This window comes from Patagioenas fasciata, chromosome 1, assembly GCF_037038585.1.
Source record: "Patagioenas fasciata isolate bPatFas1 chromosome 1, bPatFas1.hap1, whole genome shotgun sequence".
In the NCBI taxonomy this organism is placed as follows: domain Eukaryota; kingdom Metazoa; phylum Chordata; class Aves; order Columbiformes; family Columbidae; genus Patagioenas; species Patagioenas fasciata.
Window position 1 is genome coordinate 158,971,116 of NC_092520.1, and position 22,604 is coordinate 158,993,719.

The 22,604-nt window shown below is 37.6% G+C and overlaps 1 protein-coding gene across 4 annotated transcripts in view; it reads left to right on the forward strand.

Annotated features, from left to right (window-relative positions):
* The window catches only part of MYRFL (myelin regulatory factor like), a 46,472-nt gene extending 24,562 nt beyond the window's left edge, over positions 1–21,910 (forward strand). Inside the window, exons 10-25 of one of the 4 annotated variants that reach the window (XM_065857361.2) lie at positions 167–257; positions 2,110–2,310; positions 2,718–2,826; positions 3,316–3,425; positions 6,535–6,698; positions 7,283–7,346; positions 8,527–8,597; positions 9,359–9,430; positions 9,550–9,596; positions 9,754–9,918; positions 14,456–14,521; positions 16,383–16,470; positions 16,687–16,761; positions 18,420–18,528; positions 20,535–20,609; positions 20,703–21,910. In XM_065857361.2, the coding sequence (XP_065713433.1) occupies positions 167–257; positions 2,110–2,310; positions 2,718–2,826; positions 3,316–3,425; positions 6,535–6,698; positions 7,283–7,346; positions 8,527–8,597; positions 9,359–9,430; positions 9,550–9,596; positions 9,754–9,918; positions 14,456–14,521; positions 16,383–16,470; positions 16,687–16,761; positions 18,420–18,528; positions 20,535–20,609; positions 20,703–20,789 (1,594 nt within the window). In that variant the 3' untranslated portion in view covers positions 20,790–21,910. Of the gene's footprint in view, positions 1–166; positions 258–2,109; positions 2,311–2,717; positions 2,827–3,315; positions 3,426–6,534; positions 6,699–7,282; positions 7,347–8,526; positions 8,598–9,358; positions 9,431–9,549; positions 9,597–9,753; positions 9,919–11,100; positions 11,929–11,948; positions 12,050–14,455; positions 14,522–16,382; positions 16,471–16,686; positions 16,762–18,419; positions 18,529–20,534; positions 20,610–20,702 lie in introns of those variants that run through there. The other 3 variants (XM_071799100.1, XM_071799112.1, XM_071799123.1) reach the window with 3 other exon arrangements.
* Positions 21,911–22,604: the final 694 nt, after the last annotated feature.

Consider the following 22,604-nt stretch of genomic DNA (forward strand, 5'->3'; position numbering starts at 1 on the left):
GTGAAGAAACCTTTTGTCTTTCACATTGTAACATAAATATATTTTTAAAATGTTCTGGGTATATTTTTATGTACCAGTAGTTGCATTTAAAAAAAAATAATTTTTTTTTTCTTCTGTGAGAAGACATTATTTCAGTTATTGTCTTGTTAAATCAATCTCAAATTAGATACTTCATGCTGGTAGTTGGACTGTATGCTGTCTCTCAGGACCAATTCTACCTACTGACTGCAAATGTCTCTGAAAAGATCATTGTGAGGGTAGGTAGAAATTTATATTTCTTTCATGTGAAATATATTTACTGTTTTGATATTCATGGGAGACTATGTGGAAGTGATGCTTGATCATAAAAATTACCATTGAATCAAAAAGCTTGAGGAAAAACAAATATAGTTGCATATTGTATGAATATGTTGTTATCCTTTAATTATCAGGACCATCAAAAGCTTTTAGTTCCAGCATAATTTTTTGCAGGCTATTGTTAGAGTCCTTTTTGGTGGCACATCATCTGCATAGGCTTATGATTACAGCCTGGCTTAGCATTAGGGTTTGGAGAGAGCAAAAGTGCAAATCCCTAGTGCGTGTGGACTACCAAAGGAAGATGAGGGCTTTCAGAGTTTCAGTCCTGGTTTCTTTTTTTTGTCTGGAACATAACTTTGTGTCCTCTTGTGCCATAAACCCTGTTTTTGCAGGGCAATATGGCTGAGAGCTCCTTTCTGGGTAGAGCTGTGAAAGGGCTTTGAAAGCGATATTTGGAGTTCAGTACTCTTCCGCCCCACTGAGAAGTTTTATCATCCTGGCTGTTGTTGTGGCTTGTTCTGTTTCAGGACATTGATGCATTGTGTTTGTGTCATCCCTGCATATTTTGGTTATTTTCTTCTTTTATCCATTGTTTTTCACAATATTGTTTTTGTCTGGATTTCTATTTCTGCATGTAGCAGTATTACAGATGTCATCTCTTTACTCATTTGGGAAAGTTGTTGAATTTTCACATTTGACTCATCCTTCGATTATTGTTAACTTATATGGGATACGTTTTTATGAGAGATTTAGAAATCTACATTTTTCTACCATTTTAATTTTAGATTCTTTTAAATTTCGATGAAGACAGCTCCTCTGATCTGTGTGAGACAGTTTTGTAATAGGAATCTAGGGAATGAGATTTTGCAAACCTGACTTCTATTCCAGACAATGAAAATAGAAGGCAGAAAAGCAGAAGGATAAAGAGGCTGTGATTTGAAGTAGTGAAAATATCAGCAGGAAAGCTGGAAAGAAAACAAAGTAATTTGCCAGATATCTGACAGGGCTTCAGTGGCAGGGTACAGCAGTGGCAAAGTTGTGTAAACGCACCGTGAGAGAAAGCAACTCATGTTCTGGCCCTTTATTCACCCACATATCACATAACAAAACTGCCAGCTGAGTAGTGGTTGTCTGGCATATCAGATCATGCTCTAATTGTGACAGTGACAAATACACAGCACCTTGTCTTGCAGGTGACAAAGCCTTGTAGAAGCCTGGCTTTTTAAAAGTTTGGGATTTGCTTGTTTGGTTTTTTTTTTGTTTGTTTGTTTGTTTTCTTTCTTTGTTTTGTTTTTTAACCTAAACAAGCCACGATTAATTATTGACATGAAATGCCTTTTCTAATTCTACACACTCTCTAGTTTTATTTGTGTTCTTTGAAGGACCCTGTTTCCTTGGCATGAAATTGATAATATACGTTAATTCAAAACATTACAGAGGAATTTATGAGCCACATATGTTTAATCCCTGCCTTGTTTGCTCTTTTCTGATTTCCAGCCTCAGCTAAAATTTGCTGCCACATAAAGAATGGTTATGTGGCATAATGTCAAAGTTAAAATTTGAAATGCTTTGGACATTGAAAATTTAGCTTAATGTGATACTGAAGTAGAATTCAAGGGAAAAGGCAATGAGGCCAATGCGGTGTGAGCAGCAATGCTTAGAAGTGACTCTGCTCTGTTGTTTTTTCTGTTGGTGCATCAGAAAAGCTCTTGAATACAATTTAAGTGTCAAAGATTCATAATTTAATTTTAGATTAAGCTACAATGCACCCATGCTATACTATATCTTTAAAGGTTTTTTTTTTTCTTCTAGGCATCTAACCCAGGGCAGTTTGAGAATGACAGTGATGTACTGTGGCAGCGAGGACATGTTCCAGAGACGACAGTCTATCATGGTCGAGTAGGAATTAACACAGATGCACCAGATGAAGCACTGGTTGTCTGTGGAAATGCAAAAGTTATGGGCAGAGTCATGCATCCATCTGACAGCCGAGCAAAACAGAATATCCGGGAGGTGAGGGCTGTGGAGTATTTAGGGCATTTATGTTTGCACCACAGCACACGTGTAGATTATTGTTCTGACAAGTGAAGCAGCTCCTTTACCCTGGGTGTGCTGAAATGTGGCCTAAAGAAATGGGGTGTACTGCTGTGCTCCATAGAGCCATCATCTACAGACACTGGAAGAAGCTGAGTGTAGAAACTGGGGATATCTGTGTAAATGGGAGATAACAGACTGAAGGGTAGCTGGCAATACAAATACAAATAGCACTCTGCTAAGGGAGAATGGAAAGATCATCTCTATTTATCATTGTGAAGACTGACCATGTGGCCATTTCAGGCTTGTTGCTATCTCAGTGAAGTCCTAGATGCCATGACATTATTACTGTTTCAACATGTGAATCTTGGTATTTGTCCAACTAGGTTGATACGAACGAGCAGTTGAGGAGAATAACACAAATGAGGCTGGTGGAGTATGACTACAAGCCTGAATTTGCATCTGTTATGGGAATAAAAAACACCCATGAAACAGGTATTCAGTCAGCTCTGTCCCTATTTTTCATTTACTTCCACTGTTGCTTACTGTGCCATAGTGCCTTTTAACAGCACACTATTTCATCTTCATTTCTCAGGGTACTACAATTTCGCACATTGCTGTGTTTCTCTTGTGATATAAAAATGCCAAAATTAAGTATTTCTGGTAATTTTCCAACTTCTATTTCGTTTTTTAAAGATGGGTAATTTTTTCCAGAGGTTTAATGAGAATGAAGTTTGTCAGCACAAACAGTTTTGTTCTTATTGCAGAGAAATAGGAATTCTAAAGGTTTCTGTTTGTTTTCTGTGGAATGGTGGGGGGAGGGAAAAAAAAAAGTGAAATCCTGGATTTTCCTACCACAGAGAAATTCTAGGTCATGTTTGCCCAAAGCTTTAGCTTTTAGGATGGGCAATTCAAAGCACAAAACCATGGTCAATGATATGCCACTGTGTTTCCTGACTTCAGTTTTTGTTATCTTGTGAACAGGAATAATAGCCCAGGAAGTCAAGGAGCTTTTACCTCAAGCTGTTAGAGAAGTTGGAGATGTTGCTTGTGATGACGGAGAAAAAATAGAAAACTTCCTCATGGTTGACAAGGTACGGTCTTGAGAGAGAAAGTGGAGGTGTGTATTTAGACTGCCCCTTTTGTATATGGAGCTATAAACACACACTATGCTTTATACAAAGGTGTCAGCCTGCACATGTGTTTACAAAAATAGCGTTTGGCAAATAATTGAGAAACACTGAACAGCCGAGTATTAGTAAATAGCAGAATCTTTTAATGACAAATGTATTTACATTAAAATATTGTTAGAATAATAAATAAACATACAATTAAAAAAAAGGAAAAAAATCCTCACTTTGCTGAATTAAGGTGGATAATAATTTCATAGGATTAGTCCAACACACGAGTCCAAAACATTCTTTTGTGTTTAAGTGTTTAAGTTAATTAAGTATTCCAGATGTCAATTAAGCAACGATGGCACTCTATTTGTTAAATAAAAACTTCCTTACTCTATTCATTACAATCATGCATTTTTTCATTTTTCTATAGAAAACACAAGTTTAAGCCACCAAACTTGGAGAAAATATTTATAAAAAATATTGCGTTTCATTTGTCTTCTTTTGATAGGCTACAAATAAGTTAAAATCATAGCTTAAATCAGCTAGGCTGTATTCCATGTAAAGAAAGGATGAATAAGACACTTTGAATAAAGCTGTGGAAAGAGCATTTTCTATAGGTACTGTTGAAAAGGAGACTTTTAGAAAATTTGCTGTATTTGGTTAGAGTTCCAGCCTATAGCTGATTTGCAGATGCTCAAAGAAGAGCAGTAGTGTTAGACGGTGACATGAGGTTCATTTTGCCCTTTAGCCCTTCCTGTTATATTTTTCAGCAGCTGCAGCATCATTTTCATTTTTGAGCCTCCCCCATAAACACTTTTGGTGTAGCCAGTTTTTTTTTTCTGGAAGAAGCTTTAGGTAGGACAGCTGAGCTTTTGATTTGATGGAAAAAAATGCTGCAAAATGTATCTAATGGAAATTTCTCTTTGCTGAAGTATCACACATAGTACTGTTTGTAACAGTGCCTCACAGCACTGCTGGTTGAGCCCATTGTGTTCTCCTTCTCCTCTGTAGTCTGGGTTTCTGGATGACACTTGCCTGGGTGTGCTCCAGGGACGTGACCTGGCAAATTGAGAAAGTCCGCTGCACCCCACAGGGTGATGTAGATGCGGCCCAAGCAGAAACGAGTTGTTAGAGCAATGGCTCATATACTGCCTAGCTTTTTCTTGACTGCCTGGCTAGGTCTGAGATAATTTCACAAACACTTTGATATTGTTTTAATTTGGTTAGGTAAATCACTGCAGTGCAACCTGTGCTTTCTCCTTTATTCTAACACCCTTGGCAGAGCATGTGAATGTCAATTCTGTGACCTTTGGGGAGACAGGGCAGGAGATATCTATGTCTAAAGGTTAAGATGTGTATTGAATTCATAGTCTTGGAACATCTGATGTCCTATGTGGAACATCTGTTTTAAGTATCTGCAGCTACCAACTCCAGACTAGCTCAGCACCTTGAGTAGTAACTGGACAGTATTTAATATATTTGCTTACAGTTAGGCAGGTGATGATGCCTTGAACTTCAGTATTTCATATTCCAAGCTTAGTTCCAGATGAGCAAGATATTGGCTGGTTTGGTTGTGTCTATTAGTTACCTGTTGTTGAACTCTGTAAAATCAGTTGGTTGCCTTAAACATTTGAACCAGGTTCTTCTACATTCTAGAGAAATGGCTCACCTGTGTGAAAATTGGTTTTTTTGGGACAAGAATCTTTCTTCTCAACCTCACTGTGCCCAGCACTTTGTCATCAGTGAGGCAGTAAAACTCTCATCAGTCCGTTTTTCCCCAAAGAAAGTATTCCTTCATTTTGCCAGATGAGCCATTTTCTCAGCTAGTTGAAGTCACCCAGAAGAGATTCATGCATGATTTGAAAAGACTGGAAAGGGCAGCTGCTACATATCATTGATATGAGGACAAGTGACTACATAAGTGATTTCACAGTTCTAGGTAAAGGAGGTTATTTTGAAGTCACTTTTTAGTTAAACAGGTTGTTGGCCTCCTGGCAGTAGAGAGGTTTGCAGCTTACCACTGATACCTGTGCTCCGTTTTTTTTTTTTTATACAAAATACTGTCTGGTTTTGTGGAATGCACTCACCTTTAAATGAAAGATGTGTAGTATTTACAACGTGAAAGACAAAACTCCACTTTTGCCTTACTTCTGCATGACTTGACTAGACTAGAACACTTAGCAACAGTAACTGCAGTAACAGCTTCACCCAAGGTTTAATGGCATCAGTCTGGTTGTACATTAGTATGAGAAAACCATTTTTTCAAATACAGCAAAGAAAGTACGCTGTTACTGTGTGCCCACAGTGGATAAGTAACCAATTTTGGCTCAGAAATAGATGAAATACTGGTTACCTGGAAGGTTGTACTGAGGGATTTTGCAGCAGCAGATCGATACCTAGATGATGAGAGGGGGCAGAAGAATAGAAGGCTTTTCCTGGGTAAAATAATCAGAAGGAGCAAATGGAAGGTGTTAGTTGATCATGGTATTAGAACTTACAGGACTCCTGTAAGAGGCTGGAGAGGTTGAAGGGGTGAAAAAAATACCATCCCATCACAGCTTGACATTTGCTTTGGCTCTTTCCCTGTCATGCTGATTCCGGTGTGATTCACGTTGTGTGTACAACATGGGCAGCAACTCTGCCTTGTCTGAGCCAAGTTAGTCAGTCCTGTCGGTGAATTATTGTATCTACATTTTGCTAAGGATTTCTGAAATCTATGTTCAGCTCCAGCATTGGAAAACAAATAGTAGAGGCTGGTTGTGACAGTGTTAAGGTTTAAAATTCAATGCAGTATCAAGGCAAAATATGGTTTAAATTCTTGGCCTAAAAAGTCCTTTAGCATATTCAAGTTCTTCTGTGAGCCCTCATTTTTGATTTACTGCAAATTGAACAGAAGTGATTTTTACAATCTAGCAAAATGGTTTTGTAGTCATAAGTGCATCCCTCCTACAGTGTGATAACATGTTTGCATTTCAAAAATTCAATGTGTCCTTACATAGGTGAATTCTGTACTCATTACTATTTGTTACATCTGATTGATGAATATACTGTATTTATTTTTGTCATTGTTTTCATTTCTCAGGATCAGATCTTTATGGAGAATGTTGGTGCTGTAAAACAGCTTTGTAAACTAACGAATAATCTTGAAGTCAGAATAGAAGAATTGGAACAGTGGAATAGGAAACTGGCCAGGCTGAAACGGATGAGCAGTTTAAAGTCAACAGTCAGTGAAGAGAGCAAAGCCAGGTACCTATCTGGAATGTTCTTTGACAGTTGTCACAGAAATTGCTAAAGTGGTGTCTGTGGTAAAAATGAAAATTGAATTTGCTTGACATAGGAGTTCAGCTCATTTCCAGAATTTAAGTTGTGCAAAATTTGTAAATTTCACATATTTTTTTTTTTAATTTGCTGACAAATATTTGAAATGGCTATAGATTGCAGTAATTTTTGTAATTGTTTCAGTTGCATAAAGCAAGGATAGATTATGTCCAGTTACAGCCCTGGAGCTTGGAAATTGCTGCTAAGAGAAATCTGCACAGCTTCTCCTGCAAGAAAGAACCTTCATTATTGCTTCAGTGGAAGCGATGGTCACTTACTATTTCTAAACCATTTCCCCAAGTTTTCTTTGAAATCAAATTTAATAGTGTTCACCTGAATGAGTTAACCAGAGGCTTTTGTTCTTGAAAATGAATCTCATGACAGTTCTGCTTTTTCTTATAAAATGTTGAAACTGAAAAAGCAAGTGACATTTACACCCTGTTGAAAATGTCTCTTTTTCACTTATTAGTTGCTGAAGTATTTGAATGTTAAAGGGATCTTGTCTCTTACAGCAGGTATAGTCGAGCTACTAGTCTTCTGACATCAAAAAAATCAGTACCATTAAAATCCAGCAAGGTGAGTAAAATTAAATATATGAAATACGCCTTTGAGAGAGTTTTTGTAAGTGCTGACATCTCCGTGAAAGCTTTCAGGTTTCTAAATATAGACTCAAATTCCTTAGCCAGAATATTATTTAGTGTAATGCCAGAATCTTCAAAAATAACTGTACTGAGACAGAAAATGCACAAGACACTTCCACTTCTTGCCTATACATTGTGTGTGTGAGACTAGATCCATGCTGTGTAATGATGTGAAGGAGGAGACTTCAACAGGAGAGAATTGTTGAGCCTGTAGGTGAGCCCACATGGTGCATTGCAGCCTTACCCAGAAATACTTGTTTTGATTTGGAAGTCTTCACAGTGATAATTATTCTTCACCTTTCTTCTTTGGATGAGTCTTTGTCTGTGATTTGCATTTTGCATCTCCTGTTTTGTACTGGATAAAGCTGTCTTTCAGTTGGTTAAGGCCTGGGTAGGATGTCAGTGCTATTGCTGAAGGACTTTCTCTTGCCCATATCCTTGTATAGAAAGAGGAGACCCCTTTTCACAGAGACTGAATGAGTTAGACAATATATTGACCTCTTTCAAGATGGTCTTCCTAGACTTCTAAGTCTAGTTCTTTAAGATGAACCAACGGTCATTTGGCTACCTTGCTTTTGACAGTGCCAAAGAGCAAGGAAAAATAATAGATCAAATGTTCCTTATTCCACAATGACAAGCAAACACTCCATCAACTAAGATCACCCTACTTGTTTGGGAAGTACCTTTCTTCTCTATTCACACCAACCTTGGTTTAACATGATCTGAGTGTATACTGAAAGCTGCTCATCTTTTAGTTCTGGCCACTGCTTATTGAGTTCATAAATTGATTTTGAAATACGTCAGGAGTATGAAAAATTGTGGGAAGGGGAGGAGAGAAAGAGAAGAGAGAAGAAGCTGTTATTTTTACCCATCCTTTCCTCCTGTGGAATGTGTCTGTCCTCAGACTATCAACAGTGTGTAGTGGATTCATAGTTTTAGGGAGCATTTCATTACTTAAGTTTTTCTCTTTAGATGTTGAATTCTACATAAGGATTATTTGTATGGTTCCTCTGAAAGAAACAAGGTTAACTTTAGTATTTCTTAATATACTAGTAACGGCTTAGTTATGTGCCACTTAAATTAACCAAACTTTTTGTTTGTTTGTTTTTCCCTAGGTTTGTTTGTCAAGCAGGAAGAAGATTTTCCGGGTGACTATAATAGCTTTGCTCACTCTTATGGCACTATGGTAACAATTAATTATCAACAAGTTGACTTGTTTCTTCCTTCTCCTTACTACTTACGAGAAAGAAACTTGCAATTTTTTTCTTCTTCTCTCCCTTCCTACTCAAAGAACACAACATGTTAAAATTCACAGTGAATGTGCCTGGTGACATTGTAAAGTTGAATTCATTTTAGAAAAGTGGGATACTCGTGTGGTGCACACACAACCAATCTCTCTTTGTGCCACAATCTATGGCACACCTTGAATGTATCTCAGGGGCTTGTGCTACAGGTCCAAAGCTGGACTTGTGAGACTCTGCATGTTTTGTGTAATCACTCTGTGCCTAAGTACAACTGCTGATGTAGAGAGTGAAATTAAGCTAGACTTGATGCTAATGTGGTGGGCAGTCCTGTCACTCTGAAAGTTTAACTTGTGACATCGGACTTGTGGAAAGGAAACTATGCTCTGGGCTTTTGAGATAGCCATTTTCTGTTTCCAGTCCCAAAACTTGTGGCTTACAGTCTCCCTGTGAACTGACTACTTTGAACTGGTATTGTGATTCTGTTTACAGTGGATAACAGACAACATTGTGTTGAACTTAGCTGTATACAAGTATTTGACCTAAAACCCATTAAATTCAGTCAAAATTTTTCCCTCTAAAGGGGAAGTGATCAGATAGTTAACTCTTACATTGCTACATGTGGACAAGGTGCTCTCAAGGTATTATTCTTCTTATGTTACATAACAGATGGGTGTAAATCTACAGAATAATTCTTTTTCCACAGCGGTCTGGCAATATGGACCCTATACTTACTTAGCATTCATGACAGACGTTTTGAAAAACAGCCCATTTACAGGTAAGTAGTTAAATTAGTGCTGATGAATTAGAATTAGTAATAGATTGTGGACCAATCTGTTTTGGTCCACAACACTGATGTCTGTTTCTTAATGAATTATTTTCTTTTTTCTCCATAAGCAGTACCTCAGGCTCTGTTATGCTCTTGCCCACTACCACTACACCAGGTACTGTATCTCTGCTGGTCTGCATACGTGAAACAGGCTTTCACTTTCTTTGCTATTATAAAACGCCAATAGACACACAACACTAGTGAGAATTATATGATTTTACTTATGTATTTATTTATTCATTTGTTCATTTATTTATTTATTATTCCTTTAGCTTTTCAGGGGGAAACCACCATTTCTCAGAGCACGCAATCCATCAGCACTATCCCTGAAGTGAATTTCTGTGACATTTTGCCTTGTGACACGGTCTGTTGTTGTCCAATTCAGCAACAGAATGTCAAATCTCTAAGTTATGAGAAAAACAATGCAAACGAGATACGTAAGTTGAAATATTAATTTCTATTACTTACCATTTGAGTAAAGATTGTATGAAGAATGTGGGGGAAGGGGTACGAATTTTTAAAGGTCATTAGCTTCCAACAAAAGTGCCTAGTTCAGAGGATTTAGAAGATCCTGATATGTAAGTAATCATCAGTGCAGTCAATGTTTTTGAAAAATCTGGCCTGGTTACTTTTCAGAGTTCTGTGTCTTAAGATGTTTTGTCAGGTGTTGCTACTCTTCCTGGCCATTCATCGTAAATGATTTCACTTGAACCAGAAAGTCACTAATCCCTTTAATTAACCTTTGGCTACAGTTGGCCAGGAGTTGACTAGGGGTAGTGAAAGTGAATTAACAGATATAAAATACACCCAAATACTTAATGGTGTCACAGTGTGGTGATACTACATCTTTTCTATGGGCAAAGACAGAAATTCAACTGCCAGAAAACATAAAATTAAACCTCTACTCATTCAGGCAGGGATTTTGAGTAGAGAAATGTTATTTGAAGGCAGAACTCTATGAAATCAATTGCTTTTACTGGAATGAATTTTCTTTCAGATACTGTCTGCCAGATGTTATGAGTGTAATGTATGAGTAGGTATATTCTTTACAACTTTGATGATATTTATAAGAACGAGTTTATGCATAAAGGTATGCACAAGTTCTTGGAATCTGTATTCCTCTTTCCCAGACCTTAACATTGTCATCAGAAGTAACTGTTAGTGTTACTAAACTCAGCATTCATATTCTTCCTTTCTTGGCCTTGGGAACAATTCTTACATGAACCACAGTTGACAAGCTGAGGTGAAACCAGGAACGAATGCATTTCAACCTCTGAAGTACAAATCTCTATCAGGGCAGGCATTGCCAATTGCTGTGACACCTGTGCCACGTGAACAGTTGCTGTGGGATTCACCCACTGGCCGTTCTTTATGCTGCAACATGCCGTTGTCTGCAGACAGCTGCATGGAAGTGGTCCCTGTGATTCTTGTCATTAGGGCTACAGTAAACCCTGTGGCAGATATAGTTCAATACAGTGCTTTCAAGAGGTCCTACCTAAGTGGTTTGTATTGCTCTGAAGCCTGAAAGAGTGTTGATTAATTAAAAGACATTAATCTCATTTACAAATGAGGGAGCTGTAGACAGATGAAAATGAAATATGAAAACTCTCTATCCCCAGCTGGCTGCTTTTGATATTAGGTGGGAAGAGAAGATAAGAATAAACACAAAGCATTACCTTCTCAAGGTCTCTTATCCTCCAAATAACATTGTGGATCCAAGACTGAAAAATCAGCACAGTATACAAGCTACTGAAATATTTCAGATCTGCACAAGTTAAATGAAGCTGAATGTATCCCCAGACGGAAGGTAACAATGTCAATGTGAAGTCCAAACAGAAGGAAAACCAATAAACTGCTTAATGTAGCTGCAGCCAAAATAAATGAAAAGGAAAATGTTTTCAGAACAAAATCTAAGTGCTAAATACAGGGAATAATGAAGATAAACAGTGGATATTTTAGAATCAGATGGTTAGTCTGATTCATGGAAATACAAAACAATTTCACATTACAGTTGATTTAAATGCTAATTTGGGAGTTCATATTTAACAGAGCTTTCACTGTTCCACCATGCGATACCTGAATTCTGTGGGTGCAGGCTACTGCTGAGTGCAGCCAGTGTGAATCCTAATCCCTTGTATTTCAGACTTGCTGAGAAGGCTGTTAGGAATGCTGAAGTAGAAACAAAAGCATTCATAAGCAAGAGAAAATTTATTAAACAAAAGTTCAGCACATCTTTATGTAGTTTAGCTCAATATGGCCTTTCTCCTCAGACTTTGTTTTAAGAACTGGTTTCTCTGAAGGATTTAGACTTTCGAACTCCTGTTGATTTCAGTGGAAAGGAAGAGTGTGAATAACCTTCATCATCTGGACCTTTTCTGCTCTGTGATTCCATGCCATTAGTTCTCATTGCTCATCCCTTTGTCTTAAGTGTCGCTGGTAACCAGGGTCTGTCTGTACTTTCTCTTAGAGCCTTGTTTCTCCCTGGTGTCTTAATCCTCACAATAAAAAGCTTGATGAGGGCTCCTGCTGGATTTTCACCACCTTCATGCATTTTCATTTATTGTCTTCAGATGGTATGTAACAGGTTCATGGCAAGGTACTACCACAAGAAATCATCAGCAGGTCTTTTCCATACTGCTTAGAGAGTGTTACAACTCACATTTATTAAAACCAGCAGATGCTTGATGAAAGAAAAAGGATACCAAGTATATTGGATGACTTTATCTGAATCTTATCTGAAGATAATGGTTGTGCTCGTTACATTCTAGTCATGCTCATACTTTTTTATTTGTTATTGAATTGGTTCTTCGTGCCCTACATGGGCCTTTGAGAAAGCCCTCAGAATTATGGTATGTGACAGAGTGGCAGTTTACTACAATTTATTGGTGACTGCTACAATGTTTTTTCATGATTCCTGATGTTCTCAATTGGCAACTTGAGCTCTAAATAAAAATAACTTCAGGATCCTCTTTTCTACATTTCGTTTGTACTGCATCAGCTTAAAAGAGAATGAAATAGTAATTTTACAGAAAGTAAAAAACCTAGTAAAAAAAATTCTATACTGGCTACTGACTCATTTTGAATAGTTGAAAACTTAGTGAAATAAATCTGTCTTCATTTTAGTTTTTGTACAAATTTCTGATACCCACTTAATGCTTTCTTCCATCATCAAAGCATCACAGTATTAAATGCTGAGTAATTCAGAGTATATAACAATCATTCCTGCCAATACTTGCATAGATGAAGTATTGTATCTACAGGAAGAACATCTTCATTTCAGTGAGCAATTTTTTACCTTTACCAGGGGATATAGGTTTTCCTACAGAGTAATCCTGTTAATGCAAATGTAAAAAGGCAGGGAATGTTTAATGCGTTGCTCACACATCTAGACTAGTAAGAGAAAACAGCAGAAAGTGAAAGGAAGATGTGACAGCTAGTTTGTAAATCAAAAGGAAGACTGAGAGAATGAATAGGTCCTTTTTAGACCTGCCTCAAGACTTACCGTACATGTCTAAGTGCTGGCATGTGTTCGGTAGCTGTTTTTCTAGGTGTGTGGCAGCAAATCACACGGTAAGAAGTGGGGTGGCAGACGACTACTAAATGCAGCAGTTACCACCTAAATTGGCAGAATTGGCAGATCTATATGATAGGCAGGTAAATAGAAAACAAATTCAAGCAATAAATGGCAGCAGTATCCTAGGTTCATAACAAACCCCCAAAATGATAAAATCTCAGAGATGATTTTGTATTAAATTTCTTCTGGGTCCTCAGACTGCAGTTATTAATGTTGTTCCATGCTCTCAGTCACCTACTAGCATGAGGAAGTCTGAGTTTCCATATTTCCCAATACTCAAACGAAAACCCAAAATCTGGAATGAATAACAAAATAGTAAGGTCAATCCAGCTGTCTTGTTTCAATCTCAGTGAAATAATGCATTTTGATTCTTCCTTTTGTAAAGCAGATTTTTATACGATTGAGCAGTGACTTCTGTTCTAAACAGTCATTTTGAAATCAGAATGCTTCCTTTGAAAAACATGGGAATGGAACATTTTGGTATTCTAGAAGTATATGATTCCATCTTTTCCCAAATGAAATGGTATTTGATGAAGCATGTTAGTTTAGGCAAGATCAACATTTCTGAGTGACAGTTTATTGGTAACATGTTTCTGGACAGATTCTTGGCTGGCAATTAGTGTTAAAGCACAGGAATTGCTTTAAACCATTTCCCAGTGGCTTGAAAGGTCTTTTGCCTTCCCCAGGCTGTACAATGTGATGATTATTCAAAAGATCTTCTAAAGTTCACTTTTCTTGAGAAATGGTGAGAAGATGAATACAGAAAAAAAAAAAAAAAAATCATCTTATATTTCCCAGCATTGTTCAGTGTTTAAAATTGCAGAGGTGACATCTGTGAACATGGTGATCATGCTGTTAGAGCTGTGCATTAGTTTCTTTAATTTGATGACTCATCCTTCCCTTTCTGAAGTACTGCATCTCACTTGGGCCCATCCTCGGTATCTTACGTCTCACATTCAAAAAGCTAAGCTATTCCCCTGGCCTATGTTTTTGTGGCAGATGCCTATTTATTAATTTTCTCACTAATAAGAAAGATGTGGATTTATGATCAGATTTGTGCTGAAGTGCCTGACTGGATGTTGACTTTCGCTTTGGCTCTCTGTTATAACAATTGGTGGTATGCTGTGTGTGGGATGACATCTTTTCTATTAGGCTATTTTTTGAAGTGTTTCAGATATACTGTAGAATTTCAAAAGTTGTTCCTTGTTACTTACAGGCTTTGAACTATATATATATTCTTCTGAATGGAGATGCCTTGTTTTTTAAAGGTTTCTCTTGTCATTATGCATGCCTTTATCCAAGAGATAATTAACAAAACATCTTCTGGTGTTGTATTGATATTTTGCTGTACAACTGTGCAAGACTAACTTGGGGACATTTGTACATACATTCTTTCACAGGAAACAAAAGTAACATGTTACCTGAAAGAAGAATATTTAATAGAATACCTGATCTTGGAAATGACTGTAAGTCTCATATTTTTTTTAAAACAACAGTTGTAATGTATAATTGTATAATTTGAAAAGCTACCTTTAGGCTTGGAATTCTGCTGCTGGAATTTAGAGAAGTTTCATTTATAACTGGTCATTATAGAGAATTAGCACTTAGGAATCTATTAAATACCTGTGATTCACTATAATTTTCTTGTCATTGCAATTTATTCTTACATCTTCATTAATTTTTATAGACATTCTGCCCTCTCAAGTTCTTAGACTTGGCTTCAGGTGTGTCAAAATGACAAGTGACGTTTCTCTTGAGAGGTGCTAACCCTTACACCAGGATGCTTAAGCATATGAGTGTGGTATTTGTGTGCAGGGAATGCATCATACAGTGTAAAGGAAGCATTTGGGGTTTGGCCCAGTTTACCTAATGGATTAAAAATGTCAGCTGTTGAAAGGGGCCATCTCTGCCTTAGCACCCTGACACTATCACAGAATAACAGAATGTTAGGGATTGGAAGGGACCTTGAAAGATCATTTAGTCCAATCCCCGTGACAGAGCAGGAACACCTTGATGAGGTTACACAGGAACGTGTCTGTGGAGTTGAAATGAAGTTCTTTGACACAGGACATTTGGCTTGCTTTCAGGCTCCCATTTTAGTTACCAGGCACTGCTGACAGAGCCAGTCTGGGCTGGAAATATTGATTCTTTCCCATGAAGATGAGTTATGTGTTATAATGCTATGCTCTGGCATTCATTCAGTACCAGCAGAATTACTCCTTGTCTTTTCTGGTTTTGTGGATTCCCTGTTTTAAGTTTTTGGTTTGATTCATTTGCTTGTTTAATAAACATTCTGTTGCTACCCAGGGTCGTGTGAGAAACAGAACATCGGTTCTGCTTTTGCCTAGGTACGCCCCAGTGGGATGATCTGGGAAAAATTCATTTCCCTTCTGATTTTTTTACATGGCTACACACCTCAGAAAAAGGCCTCTGTGGCATTACTATGATACGTGTTGTAATGAGATGCTGTGTCAGAGGGAAATGTTCTCTGTGTTAGTTCTTTTGGGATGAACATGCTCAATTTCCCTCTGTCACTTAAGCCTAAGTGTGGATATTTGCACGCTGGAAGTTAAGTGTATCCTACCACACAGATGTTTTACTATCATAGCGGAGGTCAGCTTGTAATCATCAGGTTTCTTTGCAAAGGAGGGAAATGTTGCTGTAGAACAGAGGAAAAGAAATACCAAACCAGTGTTCACAATGCAATGTGAAGAGCAGACCTGGGCCTGCTGGACCAGGTTGTCCTTGTGCATTCTGTACCACACTGCAAGACTCAAACTGTCAGCAGCTTGATGCTGTAGGCAAGAGCTGGAGACTGGCTCTCTGCTGATGGCTCAGACACTCCCTCTCCACCTGGACCTTCCCCAAAACATTGGCAGTGTGAGCCTAGGCCCACTTGGGAGTATTAAAGCTGTTCAGCCCCTTCTGTTTGAGGACCATTTCATATTATGTCTTTCTTATTAATGGTTACTTGTATAAGCATGGATTCCAGTACATCAAAATGAACACTAGCACATTCGTATTCTATTATACTTGGACTACCACCAAAATAGTCTTCAATGTCTGCCCAAAATCAAAGGTTACAATATTAGGTGCCTGCCCAGGATATTTGTCCTTGTAAATCGAACAAGGATCTTATCTCCCCTGTAATGGCACAATGCAGGTAATCAATCAAAGGCTTTTAGTGAGAGCTAATTTAGACTTGTAGCAACTCGTGTAGTGGCAAGCAAGTGAGTAGACACCACGTTATTAACTGCAATTTTATTATGCTTTTATCTAAGATTTCTGAGATAATCAAGAACAAAACATTATTCTTAACATTTTTAGGGATTGACACAAGAATCAGTTCCATACAGATTTTGGAAACACAGCAAAGCATTGACAACCGCTATTGTAGTAAAAATCTACAGTCCAGGTAAGTAAATTGTTTCATTATGCTTTATTGTGGTGGAACAGAATACCATTAATGTTGCATTGCTACTTGTCTGTCTTCTTTTCACAATTGTTTCCTCTAGTGTACAGGAGTTTTTTCTACCTTTTCATATATTTTCTTTTTAAATATAAACACAACGTTTTTACAAAGATACTACCTATCTCAAAATCCTATGTCCATTAATGCCAACTTTTTCAGGTCTGGAAATTACAGCTATGTTATTCCTGTTAACAAATATACACCCATGAATGTAGAAATGTCACTGGAAATGAAGTAAGTACAATTAAAGAAAATACATACATAATTTCATTTTTTGGGTAGTAATTCTTGCCTGCTTTCTATTGTGGCTTGAATTTGTCCCTATTTAGAGGAGTGGAACAAATCTGTGTACAACTATCTATAGCTGTAGCATAGGCTCAATAAGCACTCTGAGCCCAATGACAATTGCACCCGTTGATGCAGATATTAAAATCCAGTAGTCATCAGGTTCAGTGTTATAATCATTTGAGTAGACATGTCCACATATATTAGCAGAATTGTGGCCTTTGGACTAGGGGTTTGAGGACTTTTTATAGTGCATAAAATTGTGACTTTACAGCAGGAACAAGCAGCAAACTTAATCCTCTCAGCAGGAATTTTCTCCTCAAATAAAAGCCTAGCTCTGTTGTGTTCTCCCGGAAGGAACAAACCCTTTCATTTGGGGTTCTTCTCTGAGAAAGGCCAGTGATAACCAGAACAGCTGCGAAACACTCTGCTAGATGACACTTCAAGACTCCAGTCTCTCCAAGAAAGGGCTCTGTGAAGTTATGGATGGTCTTTAGGTCCAGTCTTTTGATCTTGAATATTGTCTGTGTAAACATCTGCCCTTTTCAGACAGAGGAGATGTAACAGACCTCCTGGAGTGCCTGCTTGTTTTCTACAGCAATTGAAAATCTGTCTTTTAAGCGTATGCCATTATAAACTAATAATGCAACCCTCTCACATAGGGATCAATACATCATAGTCAGAGTTTCACTGTGCTGAATTTATTTTGGATGTTGGTTTGGGGGAGGGGGATTTTCAATATATACCTTTGCTATAAACTTTCACTAAACAAAGCTGCAAACTTAGTAAGTTCAAAAATGCTTAAGAAAACCCAAACATGTTTGGATTATTGCTGTGTCCAAATGTTGTAAGACACTGTAACTACTTCAAAAATCTGGAAAACTTTTATGCCTGCTGAATAAGATTAACTGAAGCCAACACACGCTCTGACAACTCGCCTCAGAAAAGAGATCTGGTAAGCTAGAAAGTGCTGGAAACTGTCTCCAGGAATAGTTTGGAGAAGATATGACCACGGAGTCTTTGCTGTTGAAGAATCCTGAATGAAATTCTGTTTACCAAGTCTGGGGTATTTTTACTTCATTTTAGTGATATATTTGTATGGGTACAGCAGTAAATGGGAGTTATTAATATACGTCGCTGTTTTAAGGCTTGTTATGGGTTTCTCATCTATAAAACTGATGCTGTGTTAGGGCACCCAGGTACCCTCTGGCACAGGTATATTGTGCCTATGCATGATGAAAGCCGCACAGCTCAAGCATGTCTTGATGAGCCAGGTGTATAAAAAGTCATTTACAGTAGCTTCTGGCATGAACATACTTAAAGTTTGAGGAAGTTTAGTGTCCATTTCTATCTTAATGACTGTAAAGATCACCCAGGTTTCCAAATAAAAAACATCCTCCATTTATAGCAGGGAATAGGACCATATTAGAGGCTGGTGACTTAGGTTTATCTCCCTCGTATCAACCAGTACAGTAAGATCCTCTGCTTTGTTTCTCCACAATTTGATTATTTGTATTTCCCCCCTTGTGTGTATATTGTATTTGTATATATGATTCTTCTATTTAAGAGCAGTGGGATAGATCCTTATTTTTCTCTGTTTCTTGAAGCACCACAGAACCATTAATTATATTTCTCTGCAAAGTCACATTTGGAAATTATTGCTCCTATTATTCTTCAAACCGAAACAGTAGGAACGATTTCCTCGAAACCACACAGGTAAGATTTTTGCAGCAATACTCTGGCTTGCAGGGATCATTTTTATGAAGTTAATGGCTGCAAAATTCTCATCTTGGCCAATGCAGCAGGAATTCAAATGGTACTTTGAGTCTCCCAGTCATAGCTGGCTTTGGCATGACCATAATGAGATGAAACCTTTTGGTAGGTATCAGTTTTCTGCTGCATTTTGTAAAAGTCTATCCAGTGACTCTCTACAGGGACACTTTTGAGTTTATTTTAGCCTAACTCAACACTATAACTCATTATATCTTCAGAGTTACTTAAGAAATGGGAGTACTTTTCACCCAAAGCCTTAGAGGACAGTCTCCTCCAAACTCCCCTCTATTCTACTGTTTCCATTATTGTCGAATGGCTAATGAATTCTAGTTTTTAAGTCACTTCACTGGAAAGGATGGTAATATTCACCTTTAATTCTCTGTGATCTCTCTAGGGAAAATTGTTCATTTTGAAAACAAGAGTTGCTTAAATGTCATTCTCTGGATTGACTCGATGGGAATAAAAAACTGTTAAGATGTGTTAGCTTTTCCCAGGAAAAAATATTGCAAAGTTCTGATTACCTCCAGTAAACTGATGAAGGACTGAAACTCCCTTCATATTCTCTGGAAATATACAACTCTTTCAAGGCATCAATTTTTTCATATTGCTTGGAAATGTTTATTCTGGCTAAAGCAGTAGGAAAGGCAGTAGCATTTCTGAATGCATCGTAGGAGAAACCTCCATGAAGTTGGAAGTCATTTCAGAGTCTTATTCAGATTTCTGATCTATGGTGTTGTACATTATATGATTTTAAATTACTTTTTCACTGCTTTGTCAAATCAGAGCAGTTGGGATACCCCCCATTCTTTTAGCTGACTTTCTGATCAACTTTTCAAGTGTCTTTGCAAAAAATTGCAGCAGTTGCAGAGAAGTTTGTAAAGCCATGAGAAAGCCAAAATTGTCCAAGTTTTGACCTGTCTCCCTAATTTCAACAGAAATGAAGTTAAGTCAGGCCCAGAAAGTTTCACAACGCAGATATATCCTTGAAGCTTACTGCCAGAACTGGTCAAGGAGATTTCCTGTGTAACCCGAAATTCACATAAAAAGATGAAAGCTAACTAGCCTCCAGCAGCAGTGAGCATCCAGGTTTGATGTGACTGAGAATAGAAATGCTGCCTAGTTGAAGAGATTGGGTTTCTTCTTTTTTTTGAGAGAGAATTTTCCAAGGGACTGGAAGGCTTCTGCCCTACCAAAGGGCAGGACAGCAATCATTTGGACTCAGCAATCTCACCTAAGTTGTATCACATGAACGTATCATCTCCAACAGATAGAATGTGCCAGAAAGTGAAGGGAGGAGAGAAAGATGAAGGAGTTGAGAGAGTAGAAACTGATGAAATAAGAGTTTGCATGGATCATTAGGTCAAAAGTAGGTGAGGATTAAATTTTATTTTATTTAATGTAGCATAAATATTTCAGATACAAAATATGTTATTTCCTTTGTACATGGCAGGACACGGCAGTCCAAAATAGCATGAAATCTTGCCTACATCTGTTTTTGAAATACTGAGTGAAGATGCTACTCCTGTCTTCGAAATATGTAGAGGAACCTTCACTGCTTTCTGAGGACTACTAAAGTTGCTGTTTCAGAAACAGCAAAATTGCCATTTACTACTGCTCCGCAAGGCTCTCAGGCCACCTGGCACATGAGGAATAATCCCTATTTATTGTGGGATTTGCTTGGAAAACTAGAGAGGGAGTTCTGTTACTCAGAGTGTCACTGGGAACCAGATGTCTGTCACTTCCCGTGCAGATCTGATCAGAGCAAACCCACATCTGCAGGGTTTAAAGTCAGCGCTTTGTCTTTAAATACTCTGACTATAGCTATCAAGTCTTGTTGTCCTAATTACTTTGCACTGGATTTGTCAAGGAAATGTTTCCAGAGCCTATCCTTCTCTCCAGTTTAATGTGAAGTAAGGTCATCTAATCTCTCTCTCTCCTTTTTCATCTAGGGACGTCAGCATATTTGGACTCTCCCTGTAGCTAAATTTTATGACAGCAAGTACCATTTCCGTGTAGCTGCACCGGTAAGCCTTTTCAAATGGCAACACAGCGAAGGACAAATAGCATTTGAACTGAGGGGAGATCATATATGAACTTCCTTTATTTTTCTTCTACAGGGTTTTGCAGCCTGCTCGACAGATCGTTATTTTGCTGGGATTTTTTTTACTGATTACTACTTCTATTTTTATCGGCAGTGCAACTAAAATGTTGCTGATCATTCTGTTCTTTGGGGAAAAGACAATGAAGCTCTTGATATGAAAAAGAGACTTATGAATTGCCCTGGATATTTTTCAAACATCTTGATGAGTTGTACAGCACTTTCTTGTTTGTTTGGCTTTTAAATAAAAAAAAAATAAAAAGGAGACTGTGGGGGACTACGGTGGGTCCGTGGATTCCCTGACGGAGGGCATGGGAACAGAAATTAGCCTTGAAGAAATGAAGGCCTACCCATGAGAAAGATAGGAGTAAAGGAGTATCCAGAGATGTTAAGGATGTACCCGTGAGAGAGAAGGGAGAAGAAGAGTAACATTGATGATAGCAAAAATAGCCAATGAGATGTTACTGCTGTAACTTGTAACCAATAGTAAAGAGACACATGAATTGGTAAAACTGTATAAAAATGCACTTGTGGCAATAAATGACATCTGCTACTTTCATCCTGGAAGAACTTGGTCTATGTCATTTGTCCATCTCAACCACAACAGGAGACATATGACGTGTTTGATAACAACCATAGCTCTGCATTTCCAGGAACTGTTCCTAAAAGGACATGAGGTAATGGAGTATACAATGTGTAAATAGGAAATCCAATTGATCATAGTGAAGTTAGATGATATTGTACATATGGCAGACAAGAACAAATGGGTAGGAACTCTGCTGAGCTGGGATGCACTCTAGTCCTCAGAAGATGGTGAGTTAATAAAATGTTATTTGCAGTCAGAAGACTTGATTCTGTCTTACAGGCATGTGCCTCCTTTTAGTATCTGCTGCCCTTTATTTATATATAAATCTATTTTTTTTTTCACTAACAAAACAAAAACCAAACAAAACTTTGAGAGAGAAATGTAGCCCTGTGCAAATGCCCTCTAAAATAGGTGCTGTAAGTTAGGGAACGACAGGTCAATTCTGCAGTCTATGTAAGTATTTCCATTTCAGAAAGCAGTACCATCATTGCCATTATGATTGTGTGATTTAGTGCTGCTGCTGCTGTTTGAATGATATATATTTCATCTTCTTTTTTAACTGTACAGCAGGAATTGACTCTTTACTCCTAAATTTGGGTTATTTTTTCTCTTGGTGTTTGTGATTTGTGCCAGTGTGGTGAAAGAACAGAAATATTTGAAAATAAAAATATCTTACGTATGTGTCTTTCTAAGATACGTATGGATACACGCTTGCATGGGAGCAATCTTTCTGTTTTTATTTAGAAAATATATTTGTAAGGCAAAACTTTTTGAATGAAATTCCACATTAGTTGCTCAGACAGAAGCAAAACAGATGTGATAACCAAGTACAGTGTTGTGGGGTATGTTTAGAACAATAATTCATTTTGTGTAGAGAAGAGAAAGTAAATTTAATGGAGAGACTGTAGGCTTTTGAAGATTCATAATGTAAAAGTTACATTTGAACAGCCTTACTCTGAATGAAATTCTTTATTTAGCAGCACAAAGGAAACACTAAGAAGAAAGATTAATCTCTAAAAAAGAGCTGACTACAGGTTTTGTAAACACCAATGTGTCTTAATTGTATATTCATTGCCTGACGATGTGATGGGAGAGTTTCATTTGTTTCTGTGCCTTTGTTTGGCATTTCTTTTGTCACTACTTTGAGATTTCCTTTAAAGATGACTTTCTCACTGATATTTTAAGATGTATATGCTTTTGTTTTGTTTTTGTTTGTAGTTTTTTGTTTGTTTTTGTTTTCTTTGGGTTGTTGGTGGTGTTTTTTATGTATGTTTGTTTGTTTGTTTGTTTTTAAATTTGTGGTGTAGACCACATGTTCTGTAATATCCTGGAGAC